Source organism: Bidens hawaiensis, unplaced genomic scaffold (assembly GCF_021521415.1).
Source record: "Bidens hawaiensis isolate Kalapana, Puna unplaced genomic scaffold, B.hawaiensis_p1.1 tig00419509_1, whole genome shotgun sequence".
NCBI lineage: Eukaryota > Viridiplantae > Streptophyta > Magnoliopsida > Asterales > Asteraceae > Bidens > Bidens hawaiensis.
In genome coordinates this window covers 224,859-244,895 of record NW_027504884.1, presented here as the reverse complement: position 1 = coordinate 244,895, position 20,037 = coordinate 224,859, and the positions used below count along the sequence as shown (strand labels likewise).

The 20,037-nt window shown below is 41.1% G+C and overlaps 1 protein-coding gene across 1 annotated transcript in view; it reads left to right on the top strand.

The window, feature by feature from the left end:
* LOC143609169 (large ribosomal subunit protein bL17c-like) overlaps positions 1-19,171 on the top strand; it is a 28,201-nt gene extending 9,030 nt beyond the window's left edge. The window contains exon 2 of the mRNA XM_077083998.1: positions 18,615-19,171. Coding sequence (XP_076940113.1) covers positions 18,615-19,024 — 410 coding nt within the window. The 3' untranslated portion in view covers positions 19,025-19,171. The remainder of the gene's footprint in view (positions 1-18,614) is intronic.
* The last annotated feature ends 866 nt before the right edge of the window (positions 19,172-20,037 follow it).

The following is a 20,037-nucleotide window of genomic DNA, read 5'->3' as shown; positions in this document are numbered from 1 at the left end:
CTTCCCTTTTGCCCTATGGCGAGGGTTCGCGTCGGAGTCGGATTCCTCCGAGTCATCCTCCCAGTACTCGAATTCGTCGGCCTGTTGCACGGAACGCAAGCGTTCGTCCAACTCAGCCTGGAATTCCTTTTGTCGTGCCTCCGCCCATGCCTTAACTTCATCGAGAGTCTGGCGGGGGAGTCTTCGTTTCTCAAACTGGGTATCGGTGGATCCCAGTAGGCGATCATTTACTGCACTTGCCCCAGCTTTGGTAAGTGGGGTAGTGTTCGTAAAATTTACTTCACTTACCCCGGCTTCGGTAGCCGGGGTAGTGTTCGTAAAAACTGTGTTGCCGGTACTCCCCCTAGTAGCTGGGGTTGTGGTTACCGGAATTTCTCTAACCATCTTTGTAGAAGTTTGAAAAAACTGGAGAAAATTGTAGTTCTAGCTTTATGCACGGATGGCGCCAATGAAGAAACACTAACCGGACCCCGGACAGATTACTGGTAACCTGGGGGTTGGAGAGATGTTTCCCACGAGGGGTTAGACCCTTGGAAGATGGTTCTTCTGATAACCTGCAAAACAGACACCGTGAGTGTAACACCCCGACCAAAGGCGGATTATACATCGGGGCGCCACATATTGTTTCATTACTCGTGACACTATTGGTGTCAATATTTATTAATACACATTTTATCGCGCACGCGCAGCGGGGAAAATAAAGAACATAAATCAAACATAAGTCAATATATTATAAATTATAACATTCAAACAACATTAACTTGTCTTGATACATTTTAATTCTAGGTCCAAAAGTAAAAACGTCCTACGTGTCCACAAGCTCCAAAACAGCTACTGCAAACCTGAACATGTGTTAAAATAAACGTCAAACACTTGCGTGTTGGTGAGAAATCAAGTTTAATACAATACATAGATAACAATAAATCTGCGCGCAACATGTGTATGTCTGGTTTTCAACAAGGGTGTAATCTGATCGGGACCAACTCTAAGAGACAAGACTGCCAGTGCTCACAATTGAGCTCACAAACAAGACTAACTGTGCAAGTGTAACAAAAGAGAAAATCATAAACGAATGTTCTCCCGTGTTCATCTAATGGTACCATGAAAACTGCGGAATAGACCGACAAGACGGTTAATGATCCACACATACAAATAAACAGCCAAGTCTACGTCCTCAACACATGGGATACTGCGCGACTAAAGTTCATAAACAGTTTAAGACTCAAGTTTTGTATGAACACATGAACATCCCAAAGCATTTAAAATAAAAAGGGATTAGATACGAGATAACTCACCTGATAAACGATGCGGTGTAAGATAAAGCAAGAACCAACTTTAAACAAGCACAAGTTAACCTATAAATAAGATTATTGTTTTAATGGTTGGTTTTGAGTCTTGATTATAAGTTAGCATAATTAATAAGTAAACTATTATATATATATATTACCGGAAAAGCAGGGCAGAACAGGGAGGAAGACGGAGGCAGAGAGGGAGGCGGCAGAGAGAGCAAGGAGGAGGACAGGAGAGATTAAGTGTTTTGTGTGTGTAGTGTTATGAAAATATTATTATTATATATAGGAAAACCCTAGGAGACACAAACCCTAGAAAAAGGGGAAAAGATCTCAAAAAGTAAAAGAAAAGATATCAACGGTAAAAAGTTCTGAAAAGTAAAGATATCAAAAGATATGGCAGCTGCAGGGGGCAAGATAAAGCTGACAGGGAACAGTAAAAAGCATGGGCGGATCAGATAAAGGTACTGGTCAAGCATGGCAAAAGCAGATCTCAAAAGATTATGTCAGTCACTTTTTCTGTCAACCAATGGGGTTGGTACGCATGCTGCGCCGAAAGTAACTATTCAGACATTAGATAGGTTAGGTCAACGGCTCAAAAGATAAGACAACACAAAAGCAAACGGCTAGATTTAAACAGAAGATACAAAGGTTAAGCGCGGGAAGGCTGAGTGCGCGAGCGCGAAGGCTGGCACAACAATCCTTAGCGCACTGCGGGAAGAATCACATCCTTAGCGTGCTGCGTGAACTAGAATTCTAAGCGCATCGCGGGAAGAACATGCATTCTTAGCGCGCTGCGAGAAGAACATGCATTCTTAGCGCGCTGCGAGAAGAGTTCTCTTCACGCATCGCAGGAACAAGATGTCTTCACGCAGGCTTCCATGTAAGGAGTCTGGCGCGTGGAGCTGCAGACATCCTTAGGCGGGAAGAACCAAAGGACAAGCAAAGAGGAGGGAGACAAGGCTTAAGGGCGGGACGGCGACAAGAGGGAAAAGAAGGCGGAATGAGAGAAGGAAGAGGGAGGGGACGGCGGAAAGAAAGAGAGAGAAAGAGGCGGGAAGGAAATATATATTTTTATTATTAAAAGTAAAATATAAGTATAAATAAATACTAAATCACAAAAGAAAGAGATCGGATAAGAGAAACGGGTACCTGGGTCGGGTCGGATCGGGGCAGATGTCACAGTCTCCCCTACTTTAAGAAATTTCGTCCCGAAATTTATCTCGAAGTAGGTTGCGCAGAGAACAGGTGCGGGTACTTGATCTTCATTTGATCTTCCCTTTCCCATGTAAACTCGGCTCCGCGCTTGGACTCCCAACGAACTTTCACGATAGGGATACGACTGCGCTTGGTTTGCTTAACCTCGCGATCCATAATCTCAACAGGCTTCTCAACGAAATGCATAGATTCATCAACTTGAACTTCATCAAGTGGGATGTGAAGGTTCTCGTCAGCTAAACACTTCTTGAGATTGGAAACATGGAACGTTGGATGCACATTACTGAGCGCGAGCGGCAGGTCAAGTCTGTAGGCAACTTTTCCCACACGCGCGAGAATCTTGAATGGACCAACATAACGAGGAGCAAGCTTACCCTTCTTCCCAAAGCGGACAACACCTTTCCAGGGCGACACTTTGAGGAGAACAAGATCACCAACTTGAAATTCGAGAGGCTTTCGCCTACGATCTGCGTAACTCTTCTGTCGGCTTCTGGCAGTCAGCAGATGATCACGGATCTTGGCGATTTTATCGGTTGTCTCTTGAACAAGTTCGGGTCCTGTGATTTGAGTTTCACCCACTTCGCTCCAACAGATCGGGGAGCGGCATTTACGACCGTAAAGTGCTTCAAATGGGGCCATACCGATACTGGAATGATAGCTGTTGTTATAAGAAAACTCGATCAAAGGCAGGTGTGAATCCCAATTACCTCCAAAATCAAGAACACAAGATCGGAGCATATCCTCAAGAGTTTGAATAGTTCGCTCAGACTGACCGTCAGTCTGAGGATGATATGCCGTACTCATGTCCAAGCGAGTTCCTAGTGCAGATTGGAGAGATTTCCAAAAGCGAGATATAAAACGGCCATCGCGATCGGATATGATGCTCAAAGGAGTACCATGGCGGCAGACAATTTCCTTGACATAAAGCTGCGCGAGTTGCTCAACACGGTAGTTTTCACGAATGGGCAGAAAGTGAGCAGATTTAGTCAATCGATCCACTACTACCCAAATGCCATCATGTTTGCTTGCAGTCAAAGGTAACTTGGTAATAAAGTCCATCGCTACACATTCCCATTTCCACGTAGGAATTTCTGGTTGTTCGAGCAAACCAGATGGGCGTTGGTGTTCAGCTTTAACTTTAGAACAAGTCAGGCACTTAGCTACGAACACAGCAATATCCTTTTTCATACCGGGCCACCAATAAGTTATGCGCAAATCCTTGTACATCTTATCAGCGCCAGGATGAATAGAATACCGAGATTTGTGCGCTTCACTCAGGATATCAGCGCGAAGATTCTCATCAAAGGGAATCCAGATGCGATTAAGATAACAGAGAATTCCACTCAGATTAGGGACAAAGTGTGCTTCCGCGCCACACGCTAACTCGGCGCGAAGGTTACCGTTACTGATGGATGCGCGCTGCGCGTCACGAATACGCGATTCAAGGTTGCTTTGAATCGGCGCAAAGTGAAGATGCGTGCGCGGCAAGATACAGTTAAGTTGGCAGGGTTTTCGGCTGAGCGCATCGGCTACCACATTAGCCTTACCAGGATGATACCGGATCTCACAATCGTAATCGCTGATGAGTTCGTTCCATCGGCGTTGCCTCATGTTAAGTTCCTTCTGATCAAAGATGTGCTGAAGGCTTTTATGGTCAGTGTAGAGGATACACTTAGTACCATAAAGGTAGTGTCTCCAGATCTTCAAGGCAAAAACAACTGCACCAAGTTCGAGGTCGTGAGTTGTATAATTCTTTTCGTGAATCTTAAGTTGCCTCGATGCATAAGCGATAACCTTGCCTCGTTGCATAAGAACACAACCGAGACCTTGGTTGGATGCGTCGCAATACACGACAAAATCATCATTACCCTTAGGTAGCGCAAGAACAGGAGCTTCACACAACAAACGCTTGAGCGTTAGAAAGGCTTCTTCTTGCTTCGAGCCCCAAATATACGGTTTACCTTTGTGCGTCAGAGCTGTTAAAGGCAAAGCGATCTTCGAGAAGTTCGAAATAAAGCGCCGGTAATAACCAGCTAAGCCTAGAAAGGAACGGATCTCTGAAGGAGAGGATGGCGTAATCCAGTTCTTGATTGCTTCAATCTTGGATGGGTCGACATGAATACCCATCTTGTTTACAACATGACCAAGAAACTGTACTTCATCAGACCAGAATTCACACTTGGAAAGCTTAGCATAGAGCTGCTTGGTTCGAAGCTTCTGCAACACCAACCGAAGATGTTGCTCATGCTCGGCCTTGGTCTTAGAATACACCAGAACATCATCGATAAACACGATCACGAATTTATCCAAGAAAGGTCTACACACCCGATTCATAAGATCCATGAAAACGGCGGGTGCGTTGGTTAGACCGAAGGACATGACCAAGAATTCAAAATGGCCATAACGAGTTCGAAAAGCAGTTTTCGGAACATCTTCATCGCGGATGCGCAACTGATGATAGCCAGAGCGGAGATCAATCTTCGAGAAACAAGAGGCACCTTGGAGTTGATCAAAGAGGTCGTCAATACGCGGTAAGGGATACCGGTTTTTAATGGTGAGTTTGTTCAACTCGCGGTAATCAATACACATGCGAAACGATCCATCTTTCTTTTTAACGAACAACACCGGAGCACCCCAGGGCGAAGAGCTAGGGCGGATGAATCCTTTAGCAGTCAACTCTTGAAGTTGGCTTGCCAATTCTTGCATCTCAGCGGGTGCAAGACGATAAGGAGATTTAGCCACGGGGGAAGCATCAGGGACAAGATCAATACGGAACTCGACTTCACGAGCGGGAGGGATACCAGGAAGATCATCAGGAAAAACTTCAGGGAAATCACGCACAACAGGGATATCGCGAAGCTTCTTTCCTTCATCGGGTTTAACCACATGGGCTAGAAATGCAATACACTTCTTCCGCATGAGTCTTTGGGCTTCGGCGCAAGACATAAGTTTAAGACCACTGGAGGGTTTTTCGCCGTAGATGTGAAGATCACCATTTTCTCGAGGTATGCGAATCAATTTCTTGGCGCAAATAACTTCGGCGCGATTATGCGAGAGCCAGTCCATACCAATGATAACATCAAAGCTTCCAAGAGGCATAGGGATGAGGTCGATCAGAAAATCGTTTTCGTTAAGGTTAAGCGTGCAATCTTTAATCACTGAGTTTATTAAAACAGTTTCACCATTAGCCAATTCAACTGAAAAATCCTCTTTTAAGTTATCGCGCGGTCGCGCAAGCTTCTGCTCGAAGGCGCGAGAAATAAAACTTCGATCGGCGCCAGTATCAAAAAGTACAGAAGCATAAAATCCGTTAAGTAAAAATGTACCATTAACTACGTCATTATTCGCTTGCGCTTGGTGCGCGGTTATGTTAAAAGCTCGTCCACGCGTCACTTGGTTCGAAATCTGGTTCACCGGATTCGCTTGCGTAATCTGAACTTGTAGTCTTGGGCACGCGTTCCGGAAATGACTGGGATCACCGCAGTTAAAGCACGATCTGGGTCGTGGGTTTTGGTAGGTTGGTTGTGGGTTCTGCGGGTAGACTGGTGGTGTTGGCGCAATTGGATTGGCGGGAAGGACTCTACAGTTTTCAGCAGTGTGACCAGTACGGCCACATCGGGTACAAAGTCGACACGGGGTTTGGGTTGGGTGGTGAAATCTACAGGTTGGGCAAAAGGGATGGTTTCCTGTGTAAGGTTTCTTAGGAGGCGGGGCAGGGAGTGCTGGATTGGTTAAGGCATAGTTATGGACTGCAGGAGGTGCTGGGTAGGTTGACAGTGGGTTAGGCGCGTAAACTGGGGGTTGGTAAACGGGTTGCTGGACAATGGGCGGGTTGGTAAGCGCATAGGCCTTGCGCCTGCGCTTGAGGTTGTTACGGTTTGAGGGTTCTGGTTTGGTTTCTGCGGGTTCAGGGACAGTTTTGGTGGTTTTGGTCTTCTCAGTTCCCCGCAGGAACAGAGTTCCTGCTCTGACATGGTTGTCGCTGAGCACAGCGGCCAACTCAATGGCGTCAGAGAGGGTAACTGGGTTTCTGGCCCATACAGAATCTTGAATTTCCATGGGGAGACCCCCAAGGAATTTCTCGATTGCTCGGCGTGAAGGGGTAACAAGGTGAGGGACAAGCAGGCTTAGTTCATGGAAGCGCGTCGCGTACTCGCGCGCTTCACCGCTGTATTGCTTCAAGTTCCAGAATTCTTCCTCCAGGCGCTTAACTTCGTTGGGAGGGCAGAATTCTCGCGTAAGAATTTCCTTGAATTCCTCCCATGTCATGCTAGAAGCAGCCTCTGCGCCACGCGCATGAGCTACTCCATTCCACCATGTAAGCGCTCTGGATTCCAGGACACTGGAAGCATATAGGGTTCGTCTGTCTGAGGGGCATTGGGTGTGGAGGAAAGTGTTTTCAATCTTCTCAAGCCATTGGAGCATCACGGTGGCTCCTTCAAGACCTGTGAACTTCGGAGGGTTACCCGCATTAAAGGACTTAATTTTATAACTCGAGGTGTTGGTATTGTTTTGGCTCAAAGCTTGGGCTATTGCGGCGGCCATTTCCTGAGAACGTTGCTGTCTACGCATGCGCGAGGCTTCTCTTCTCTGAAATCGGCGAGATAGCGGAGGCATTCTATAAAAATTTTAATTTTAGTTAATATCTTGGTTTTTATCGCAAAGTTTTAATCTTATAAAGCTTGGTTTCACGGAGTTAGATGCTATCAAAAGTTAAAGTAGATTAAATGACCCTAAATGCAGACTTAATAAAGGTAACAAATTCGAATCAGAAATCGACAATTCATGTATCACCATGACTTTCCGAATTCCCAATTTAAAATATACGAGTAAACGAGTATTGGAGATTGACGATTCATGTATCACCATGACTTTCCAATCTTCAATATAAAATATACAAGAAAATGAGTATTGGAGGTTGACAATTCATGTATCACCATAACTTTTCAAGTCTCCAACCTCAGAACATAATCGTAAATGGAAATTGAAAATCAACTATTCATGTATCACCATGACTTTTCGGATTTTCAATCCCAACAAACGAATATGTAAGTAAAATCAATAAAAATCGAAATTCAACAAAAATCGAAATATCGCGGAATAAAACATAAAATCATATACTGCGCAAGCGCGAGCATATTCATAAATAACGAGTAATTAACAATAAGCGCGCAAACATGAGATTTCTCTCATGCGCGAGAAGGGACTCTTAGGTATTCTAGGCCGTTACGTCTAACCACCTATCCTAAAGTCAACGAGCTCTGATACCAATCTGTAACACCCCGACCAAAGGCGGATTATACATCGGGGCGCCACATATTGTTTCATTACTCGTGACACTATTGGTGTCAATATTTATTAATACACATTTTATCGCGCACGCGCAGCGGGGAAAATAAAGAACATAAATCAAACATAAGTCAATATATTATAAATTATAACATTCAAACAACATTAACTTGTCTTGATACATTTTAATTCTAGGTCCAAAAGTAAAAACGTCCTACGTGTCCACAAGCTCCAAAACAGCTACTGCAAACCTGAACATGTGTTAAAATAAACGTCAAACACTTGCGTGTTGGTGAGAAATCAAGTTTAATACAATACATATATAACAATAAATCTGCGCGCAACATGTGTATGTCTGGTTTTCAACAAGGGTGTAATCTGATCGGGACCAACTCTAAGAGACAAGACTGCCAGTGCTCACAATTGAGCTCACAAACAAGACTAACTGTGCAAGTGTAACAAAAGAGAAAATCATAAACGAATGTTCTCCCGTGTTCATCTAATGGTACCATGAAAACTGCGGAATAGACCGACAAGACGGTTAATGATCCACACATACAAATAAACAGCCAAGTCTACGTCCTCAACACATGGGATACTGCGCGACTAAAGTTCATAAACAGTTTAAGACTCAAGTTTTGTATGAACACATGAACATCCCAAAGCATTTAAAATAAAAAGGGATTAGATACGAGATAACTCACCTGATAAACGATGCGGTGTAAGATAAAGCAAGAACCAACTTTAAACAAGCACAAGTTAACCTATAAATAAGATTATTGTTTTAATGGTTGGTTTTAAGTCTTGATTATAAGTTAGCATAATTAATAAGTAAACTATTATATATATATATTACCGGAAAAGCAGGGCAGAACAGGGAGGAAGACGGAGGCAGAGAGGGAGGCGGCAGAGAGAGCAAGGAGGAGGACAGGAGAGATTAAGTGTTTTGTGTGTGTAGTGTTATGAAAATATTATTATTATATATAGGAAAACCCTAGGAGACACAAACCCTAGAAAAAGGGGAAAAGATCTCAAAAAGTAAAAGAAAAGATATCAACGGTAAAAAGTTCTGAAAAGTAAAGATATCAAAAGATATGGCAGCTGCAGGGGGCAAGATAAAGCTGACAGGGAACAGTAAAAAGCATGGGCGGATCAGATAAAGGTACTGGTCAAGCATGGCAAAAGCAGATCTCAAAAGATTATGTCAGTCACTTTTTCTGTCAACCAATGGGGTTGGTACGCATGCTGCGCCGAAAGTAACTATTCAGACATTAGATAGGTTAGGTCAACGGCTCAAAAGATAAGACAACACAAAAGCAAACGGCTAGATTTAAACAGAAGATACAAAGGTTAAGCGCGGGAAGGCTGAGTGCGCGAGCGCGAAGGCTGGCACAACAATCCTTAGCGCACTGCGGGAAGAATCACATCCTTAGCGTGCTGCGTGAACTAGAATTCTAAGCGCATCGCGGGAAGAACATGCATTCTTAGCGCGCTGCGAGAAGAACATGCATTCTTAGCGCGCTGCGAGAAGAGTTCTCTTCACGCATCGCAGGAACAAGATGTCTTCACGCAGGCTTCCATGTAAGGAGTCTGGCGCGTGGAGCTGCAGACATCCTTAGGCGGGAAGAACCAAAGGACAAGCAAAGAGGAGGGAGACAAGGCTTAAGGGCGGGACGGCGACAAGAGGGAAAAGAAGGCGGAATGAGAGAAGGAAGAGGGAGGGGACGGCGGAAAGAAAGAGAGAGAAAGAGGCGGGAAGGAAATATATATTTTTATTATTAAAAGTAAAATATAAGTATAAATAAATACTAAATCACAAAAGAAAGAGATCGGATAAGAGAAACGGGTACCTGGGTCGGGTCGGATCGGGGCAGATGTCACAGTGAGCTCGTCACTGAGAAGGGGGGGGGGGTTCCTCCTTGTGACCACCCTCCTGCGTGAGAATCAGACTAGATTGCTCTTTAAATATAAAAGTATATTAAGAGATTGCTAGAGCAGATATCAGGTATAATATGATAATGTAGTAAGATATGTTAAGATGAGATGGTCATACCATTTGTGGTATTTATAGCCGAAGGTAGGTTTCCAAAGAGGTATGGCCGACTGCAACAGTGTTCCTGTTCCACCAACAGTAGCCTACGCACGTGCCCTGCTGGTAGTTGGTGGGTAGGTAGCGGCTGATAGTGACCAGGCCTGCTGTATACTATTCCTGTTCCACCAACTGACGGCTACGCACGTGGTATGGCAGTAGTTGGTGAGTAGGCAGCGGCTAATAGTGATACAGTACAGGAGCATGCTGCTCGCCATACTGTATCAGTGAGCTGTCGTATCACTGATCAGATCTTTCGCCCATACCTCGTCAGGTACAGTAAAAGATCCTTCAGTATACGGACTGGCTTATTTGGGCGGGAGTATTCCCCCTCCCGCCTCTGTGCGGGATTGCTTCCGGCTTGGCTCATTCCTTCAGGTGACACTGAATGATCGAGCGCTAAGTGCCTTGTGCGTGTAGCCATGCTGCGCGGGTGGCCTTCCCTAATGGCTTGTATCCGAGGCTGCGGGGACAGGCGGAGTCCTTCACCATTGGGAGGCATTTCCTGCGGGACCAGCTTGCGTACTGCGCGTAAGGACGTCACGTCTCTGAGCATGGTTGGTCCTGCGGATCCAGTTGGTCTCTGCGCAGACGTCCCTGTTTAAGGTGAGTCTTGCGGGTCCAACTGGGCTCTGCTGGGACCTATCTCTTCATAAATTTAATAAGTTGTTTCACACCCTTTTCACTAAAATCGTACATATTTGTGACGGTCTTGTAAAACGGTGTCTAAATAGACTTGATTATTTTGTTAATGTTGATATAGTAGGGTTTTTTTTGATGAACTTTAAATTATAAATGTTTTTACACTTCGATCAACATACTTCAAAACTGGTATTTAATGTATGTTAGATGGATTAAATTGTGAAAACTTCCATCTTTGAGTATATGACTTAGTAAAGATTTTAAACGTCTCCGTCGCCGGACCAGAAGGTACAAACGAATATAACAACTAAATTAAGTTTTGTAAATTTAATTCAAACTATAAATAAAATGTAGGTGTTAGTACAACTTAATGTGGCTCGACTTTGCGTGCTTACTTATTGACTGCTAAGGTACGGTTTCTGGTTTCATTCACTCATAGTATTAATTATATTCCGTTACTTCGTAGTACGGATTCTGGTTTCTGTCACTCACAGTATAAATTATATTCTGTTACTTCGTAGTACGGTTTCCTGTTTTTGCTATTTTTAGTATTAATTATAGTCCGTTAGTTTGTTGTACGGATTCTGTTTTTCTTCACTCATAGTATTGGTTCTAGTCCATTTTACATTCGATGTCCGTCACTTCGTAGTGCGGATTTTTGTTATCTGTCAGTTACAGATCTAGTTCGGTTTATTCGTATGAGATGTTTATATTAATTTTATAGCATGCAATAGGTTATATATATTTTGAATTCATTATTGCATGTTCCTGTTTGAATATTTTTAGTTATACGATTTTAGTTTTTGTACTCTGTTACCCGAGCAATTTCTGACTTGTCGTTGGGGCGTCAACGACATGGCACTTATCGTGACAGTGCGTAATCAAAGTTCACGGCGTCTCTGAAAGTACTCATGTAGTACCTCGGCCACTTAGAGGCGTATAGATCGATCTTAGCTCCGACTCCTGACTCCTGACTCCTGACATGGCACTTATCGTGACAGTGCGTAATCAAAGTTCACGGCGTCTCTGAAAGTACTCATGTAGTACCTCGGCCACTTAGAGGCGCATAGATCGATCTTAGCTCTGACTCCTGACTCCTGACTCCTGACTTCTGTTTGAGATGGAACAATGTGTGCACGCCACCCACACCGTCTCCTTGGTGCATGGACTAGCTAGCTGTGTACCCCTCTGTTTAGGCTCTGGGTGCTTCCGTATTACACGACCTATTTATTTTAACATCATCGTCGTGTATTTTAGTAATTATATTTTGTTTCGCTATATTTCTGGTCCGTTTTGATATGTGTATATGCATTTGATTAAATTTGAGTATATTCAGATTACGTCCCGATCGTGTATCGGATTATGTTTCGCATTAAATTATAGTTCAGTTAAATGTTACACGTTATATGTTACTCGTCACACATTATATGTTACAAGTTATATGTTTCTGGCTCTGGGTGTTTTTGTTATAGTTCTGATATATTTCCGCATGCGTTTGACCATGTTCTGGCCAAGTGTCGGATCATACATCCGAATTTTATTAAGTATATGTTTAGGTAAAAAAAGGTTGGTTTCGAGTTTGAATTGAAGTTCGTATATTTATTCTCTTACGTCTGTCCTTACCTATACTATTGTTCTTTCCGTTGCTGGGCAATTTTTGGCTCAGCCGTGTTTTCTTGTTTTGTTTTTCTTATTTTGTTTTCAGGTAATCCGGGATTCTGGGAATTTAGTGATGAGAGATAAAAAAAATGAAGTGCAAGCTTCTAAAAGTTAATTCATTTGGTTTAATAATATGACGTAGGTTGCATTAATTTTTGTTGTATTTTGGATTGTGGCGTTGATTTGATATCTGTAATAGTGACACGTCAGCCTGCTCCGGGTTGGGGTGTTACAGTTATGGTATCAGAGCTCAGGCTCTTTCCTGTATAATACTTATACAATAAATAATTAATCATGTGAGTTAATGGGTAGACGTCGGGTTAGGATTCCTCTTTTCGTTCTCCGCGTATTCCGTAAATCTTTATCTTTCAGCTCATACGCTACCTTACTTCCAGATGCCTCCTAGAAGACGTGTGAATCGCCAAAACGAGAATGATGCTGGAAACGACCCTCCTCTTGCGACCCTTGTTACTAACGCCGTCAATGCAGCTGTTGCGGAAATAGTCCCTAACATCATACAACAGTTGCAGCAGAACAATGCCGGTGGCAACAATGTCGGTGGCAACAATGTCGGTGGTAACAACGCCGGTGGCAACAACGCCAGTGGAAACAATGCTGGAGGCAACAATCATCCTGTTGGTATTCATGTCTGGCTTGAGCGTTTTCAAAAGCAAAAGCCAAAATCCTTTAGTACTGCTAGTTCTCCAGTAGAAGCTGAAAACTGGATCGCGCACATCGAGAAACTGTTTGAAGTGCTGGGTGTTGAAGATGTGTTTAAGGTTCGGTTAGCTACTTACAAGCTCGAAGATGACGCTCACAGATGGTGGAAGACACTGAAAGCTGCACGTGGTGGAGACAATTATGCTGCGACACTTCCTTGGAATGAATTCCGTACTTTGTTTTACCAACAGTATTTCACTGATGCTGATCGCAGTGAATATTTGAGAGAATATTCTTCAATTATTCAGGCTAATGATGAGCCCATCGTTGAGTTTAAAAATCGTTTCAGTCGATTGGTTAGTTTTCTTGGCCCAACTGTAGGCACGCAAGAACAACAGACCAACCATTTCAAGTGGGCCATTTGTGACCGAGATAGGAAGTTTATCTTGAACCTCCGTTTTAATGACATAAATGAGATAGTTGATGCGGTTAAGAACCTTGATAATGATAAGAAACACCGCCAGAAGTCTTTTGATGAAAGCCGTAAGCGGCCAAGAGAAAATAATCAGGGTCAATCTTCTGCTCAGGTTGGAACCGAACAGTCCCTTGTACCCCGAGACCGTAGACAGCGTACTGATGGGAATTTCAACAATCAGCCACGAAATGGGGGAAATCAAAATCAGAATCATAGGACCGCACAGAATAATATGCAACAACATCATAACCCCACCAGAGCTCAACCACTTAATCAACAAAACCGAAATACTCCTCTGTGTGGCACGTGTGGGAAACGTCATGGAGGTGCTTGTCGTCGAGCTGAAGGTCGTTGTTTTAAATGCGGAGATGCAGGACACATGATCAGAGACTGCCCTCAGCGGGACCCTAGAGCTAATAATGGAGAAAACGCTAGACCTGCGCAAAAAGATTAGTTCTGGGGAAATTGAAGCCATGAACCGTTTTAATTATCCGTATTTGTTTTCGTTTTAGTACCCCGTATTTCAGTTTATTTGGGTTTGATTTCGTACGAATTTGGATTTTGTTAAGTTTCACACTCTGTTTATCTGTCATGTTAGAAGACTCTTATGTTTGGTATGTTTGAAGTTTAGCATATTTGGGTCGTGTTTCGTATCATTTATGTCAAGATTTTGACATCATTTTTTTTTTAGTATGTCAACACGTCATTTTTTTTTTTTATAAGTTTAGTCTTTAAGATGTGTAATGGAAGGACCGTTAGGACACACTCGTAAGGTAAATTGATGATTACGGTCGCGAACGTAACCATGAATTTACAGGTATGTATGTGTGCTACTAAAATCCATTTTGCAGCTTAATGTTCCTCTAATATTTAGATACGACATTGTCTTAAGTTTTCGCTATTATCTGCTAGTGTTACGTGTCTTTTATTATATATTTATTTATTTTTATATCAGTGTAGAAATGCATGTTAATATTCAAAATATGTTTTTGAAAATTTACGTTTTAAGTCTTGATTTTTTTTTTTTTAGTATTCCATTAGTTATCACATTTTATTTCCACTTATAAGTCACATGTTTCAGTTATCTGTCTTTCGTTTTGGTTATTAGTTACACAATTTAGTCATAGGCTTTAGCTCATCAAAATTTATTTATTTTGGTTATTAGTTATCCACTATGTTATATGTAATTCTGTGTTCAAATGAAATTTTTGATTTCCGTTTATAAGAACTAGTATTATCCGATACAAGTTTTAGGTTACCCATAGTTTCGTTCAATATCATCATGGCAACGAGTCAGCTATTTCAGTTTGGATGGTTTTGATTTCATATGAATTCTGTTTTATATGTCCTAATATTTGTTTCCAAGACTTTGCAATTGTCATGTCTGAATTTATGAAAGTTTTAAGTTTGTTTCGTTTCCGTGATATCCGAAAGTATGTGTCACCGTCTTACAATTTCGAGGACGAAATTTTTTTTTAGGGGAGTATAATTATAATAACCCGAACTTTGATATTGGATAATAAATATATATATATATATATGATAATAATAATAATAATAATAATAATAATGGATGGGTTCAAACTCAAGACTAACCACATGTGCATTATTTTAAATTTCCATTTATCATCAAGTTGGCTTCTTCAAATTCAAACTTTCGGATATATCTGAGATGATCGATTCGTTTCTTTATAAGCACCCTAACTCTATCAACATCACAAAACCCTTAATCTTGTTTCTGCTTATCGTATTACGACCACCGCCGCCTCCCGTTCCTTTGCGACTCAAACTGCCACACCTACCAACAAGGATTGCCACCACCACAGCCACCACCACAAAACTTCCGGTTGGTTGTCACCTCCGCCTCGTCACCGTTATACCCCTACGGCCCTACCACAACCACCGACGTAAGCAACAAAGGAGAAATAAGGTCACGCTCTCCACGTTTGGTAATCCGCCACGGCACCACCTTGTGACTTTGCCGCCCTCCGCGCCGTTTGTTATCGTGATCGTAGTTAACCACCATTGTTGCACTTCTCCGCCTTGTCCATCATTCTGAACTAGCCGCCATCCCGCATTCGTGCGCCGTCTCTCGTCTCACACTCTGATTGTTTGGTTCGACTATTAAGGTACTGAATAGAAACCTCCATTTGATTTAAACTTAAAGATAGAAATTTTGGCATCGTTTTGATCAGTTCCGGCGACCGCGGTTTCGTTTATTTTTGGTTAATTAATATGTGTGTGCTGGATGTGTGCGGCGTGTGTGCATGCGGTTGTATTTGTGTATTGTGTGTGTGTGTGTTTTTATAAGTGTACGTGTATGTTAGCATGTGTGTAGTACATGCATGAGTTTATTGTGGGTGTGTGCATGGTGTGTGTTATAATTTTGTTCAAAAGTGTGGGGTTGTGTGGATGGAGTTGTATCCACCTGTGTGCTTGCTTGTGTGTTTTGGGTTCTACTCACGTGAAATCAAATTAAATAATCATTAAATAGTTTATTTTATCAACTAGTGTGAATCTGATTTCATAAATTTAATAAGTTGTTTCACACCCTTTTCACTAAAATCGTACATATTTGTGACGGTCTTGTAAAACGGTGTCTAAATAGACTTGATTATTTTGTTAATGTTGATATAGTAGGCTTTTTTTTGATGAACTTTAAATTATAAATGTTTTTACACTTCGATCAACATACTTCATAACTGGTATTTAATGTATGTTAGATGGATTAAATTGTGAAAACTTCCATCTTTGAGTATATGACTTAGTAAAGATTTTAAACGTCTCCGTCGCCGGACCAGAAGGTACAAACGAATATAACAACTAAATTAAGTTTTGTAAATTTAATTCAAACTATAAATAAAATGTAGGTGTTAGTACAACTTAATGTGGCTCGACTTTGCGTGCTTACTTATTGACTGCTAAGGTACGGTTTCTAGTTTCATTCACTCATAGTATTAATTATATTCCGTTACTTCGTAGTACGGATTCTGGTTTCTGTCACTCACAGTATAAATTATATTCTGTTACTTCGTAGTACGGTTTCCTGTTTTTGCTATTTTTAGTATTAATTATAGTCCGTTAGTTTGTTGTACGGATTCTGTTTTTCTTCACTCATAGTATTGGTTCTAGTCCATTTTACATTCGATGTCCGTCACTTCGTAGTGCGGATTTTTGTTATCTGTCAGTTACAGATCTAGTTCGGTTTATTCGTATGAGATGTTTATATTAATTTTATAGCATGCAATAGGTTATATATATTTTGAATTCATTATTGCATGTTCCTGTTTGAATATTTTTAGTTATACGATTTTAGTTTTTGTACTCTGTTACCCGAGCAATTTCTGACTTGTCGTTGGGGCGTCAACGACATGGCACTTATCGTGACAGTGCGTAATCAAAGTTCACGGCGTCTCTGAAAGTACTCATGTAGTACCTCGGCCACTTAGAGGCGTATAGATCGATCTTAGCTCCGACTCCTGACTCCTGACTCCTGACATGGCACTTATCGTGACAGTGCGTAATCAAAGTTCACGGCGTCTCTGAAAGTACTCATGTAGTACCTCGGCCACTTAGAGGCGCATAGATCGATCTTAGCTCTGACTCCTGACTCCTGACTCCTGACTTCTGTTTGAGATGGAACAATGTGTGCACGCCACCCACACCGTCTCCTTGGTGCATGGACTAGCTAGCTGTGTACCCCTCTGTTTAGGCTCTGGGTGCTTCCGTATTACACGACCTATTTATTTTAACATCATCGTCGTGTATTTTAGTAATTATATTTTGTTTCGCTATATTTCTGGTCCGTTTTGATATGTGTATATGCATTTGATTAAATTTGAGTATATTCAGATTACGTCCCGATCGTGTATCGGATTATGTTTCGCATTAAATTATAGTTCAGTTAAATGTTACACGTTATATGTTACTCGTCACACATTATATGTTACAAGTTATATGTTTCTGGCTCTGGGTGTTTTTGTTATAGTTCTGATATATTTCCGCATGCGTTTGACCATGTTCTGGCCAAGTGTCGGATCATACATCCGAATTTTATTAAGTATATGTTTAGGTAAAAAAAGGTTGGTTTCGAGTTTGAATTGAAGTTCGTATATTTATTCTCTTACGTCTGTCCTTACCTATACTATTGTTCTTTCCGTTGCTGGGCAATTTTTGGCTCAGCCGTGTTTTCTTGTTTTGTTTTTCTTATTTTGTTTTCAGGTAATCCGGGATTCTGGGAATTTAGTGATGAGAGATAAAAAAAAATGAAGTGCAAGCTTCTAAAAGTTAATTCATTTGGTTTAATAATATGACGTAGGTTGCATTAATTTTTGTTGTATTTTGGATTGTGGCGTTGATTTGATATCTGTAATAGTGACACGTCAGCCTGCTCCGGGTTGGGGTGTTACATATAATGTGTTGTTATATATTGTTTTAGTGTGTATGGTGTGTTTTGTTGCTGTCAATTTGGTCATTTATTGTGAATTGGTGGTTGTATGAGTTTGATAATGTGATAAATTGAGCTTTGTTTGTGAAAAAAAATTATTAATTAGGATTTAGGAACAAATAATTGATTATTGTAAAGGTATATAGTGGAAATTTGAATTCTAGGGTTTGTTCTGTAAATTGTAATATGGTAGCTGAACACTTGAAAATTAGGGGTGCAAATGAGCCGAGACGAGCCCGAGCTCAACTCGTTTCAATCTCTTTTCTAAAGCTCGAGCTCGGCTCCAGAGTAGTTTTTTCAACCTTGGGACGGACTTGTTTATTATTTATAAATTATACGTGTTTTAATATGTTATGAGAAAAACCTTGAACTAACCTAAGCTCGTATAGTACCTTAAACGAGCCAAATCCCGGCTCGAGCTCGGTTGTTTAATGTGAAAATAATACATAGAAGTCCAAAGCAGTAAAACTTAAAAATGCACGAGGCTTGAGATTAGGCTCGATAACTAAAGGAGCTTTATTTAAGGTTCGGGCTCAGCTCGTTTGCATCCCTATGATGAAAATTGGAAGGAAGAGGTAATCATTTGTCGATAAACCTAACCTTAAATTGTTAAAGTTCATTTTTACGGTTTATATAAACTTGATATCACATTACTATGACAAAACGTAAGGAAATTTTAGAACAAGTGTTAAGAAGTTCAGGTAATCGTGTTGAAGATATGTGAAATTGTGATATGGAGATTAATTGCTTCACGAAGAACCATCTAATGATTATTCAGTTTTTCTCTTGAATATAACTCTGCAACAGTCTTGCTTATATTATACATAATCTTGTCTAATTCTACAGGAAACAACAGTTATGAAGATAACTTCACCACCATTGACAATGGTGGTCGTGTCTCCGCCATGAGACACGGAAGACGGGTCCCCAAGCTCAACCGCCCACCTGACCAGCGAAAAGCGCTTCTTCGTGGGCTAACTACTCAACTTCTAAAACACGGGCGGATCAAAACCACCCGAGCCCGGGCCAGTGCCGTGAGAAAATACGTGGACAAGATGATCACTTTGGCTAAAGAAGGGTCGCTTCACAAAAGGCGACAAGCTCTTGGGTTCATTTACGAGAAGCAAATTGTGCATGCGTTGTTTGCTGAGGTCCCGGAAAGATATGGTGAAAGGAATGGAGGGTACACGAGGATTATTAGAACCTTGCCTAGGAGAGGGGATAATGCACCCATGGCATACATTGAACTTGTTTAGTTTGTATGTCATGTCATGTTTCTGTTTATGTTAATGATATAGTTATTCACATGTGTTTTGATGTTCTATTGGTGTATGATACAATTTTGAACTGCTGTTTGTATGAAGCTGATGGATGATCTAGGATGTTGTTGTGAGTTGACTGTTGATTGTTGGGTTTGAATGTTGATGTATCAAATTTTAGTATGTTGATGTATCAAATTTTAGTAGGGCTGTCAGTTCGTGTCTTAACGTGTTTAACAGGTTAGAGACGACGCGATTAACACAAGTATCTAGCATGAAAATGACTCGTTTAACAATTGACTTTGGTGGTTTAATCATGACAGCTATACGTTTTATGTACCAACAAAGAGAAATGATGTACTCTGTCTTAATTTTAATTACTTTTAAAAAAGTACAAAATTGCGCAGCGTACTTTTTTGCTAAACATGTCTTATCGTGTCTGACGGCCCTAAATTTTAGTCGGGTACTAACTTTTTTTTTTCTTGTAAGAACAATTCAAGCCAAAGTGATGGCCACAAAGGATTACTTGTGTATTGTTATTTGTTTGTAGATTCATGTATAGGATGATCAACTTAATGTTTAGACGAATAAAGCAGGAGGTTTGAAAATCGTTAAAACCAACCAAACCATCAAAATCTAGCTAAATCGATTGGTTAGGCTAGGCTGGTTTAGGATCTGGGTTTCATGTCCTGTTTACGGTTTGGAAAAGAGTTCAGCGGGTCGTGCACCTCAACGACGCCAAAGAAATGAAAATTCAATGCATATATATAAAAAAAAAAGTTTGGAAACCGCTTGGTAAACCAATCCTGCCAATATATAAATAAAAATATACTTTCTAATCTATATGATTTTAATAAGAAGCTAAAATATATTCTTATTTTCTTCGTCGTATAGAATATTAATTTAACAGTTTCATGCTCTTAAGTATTTTTTATTTCTTTCTTTACTCTTTACATAAACTCCTTAATGGTTAACTTTTAAAATCATTTTATTGATCCTTAAAAACGTAA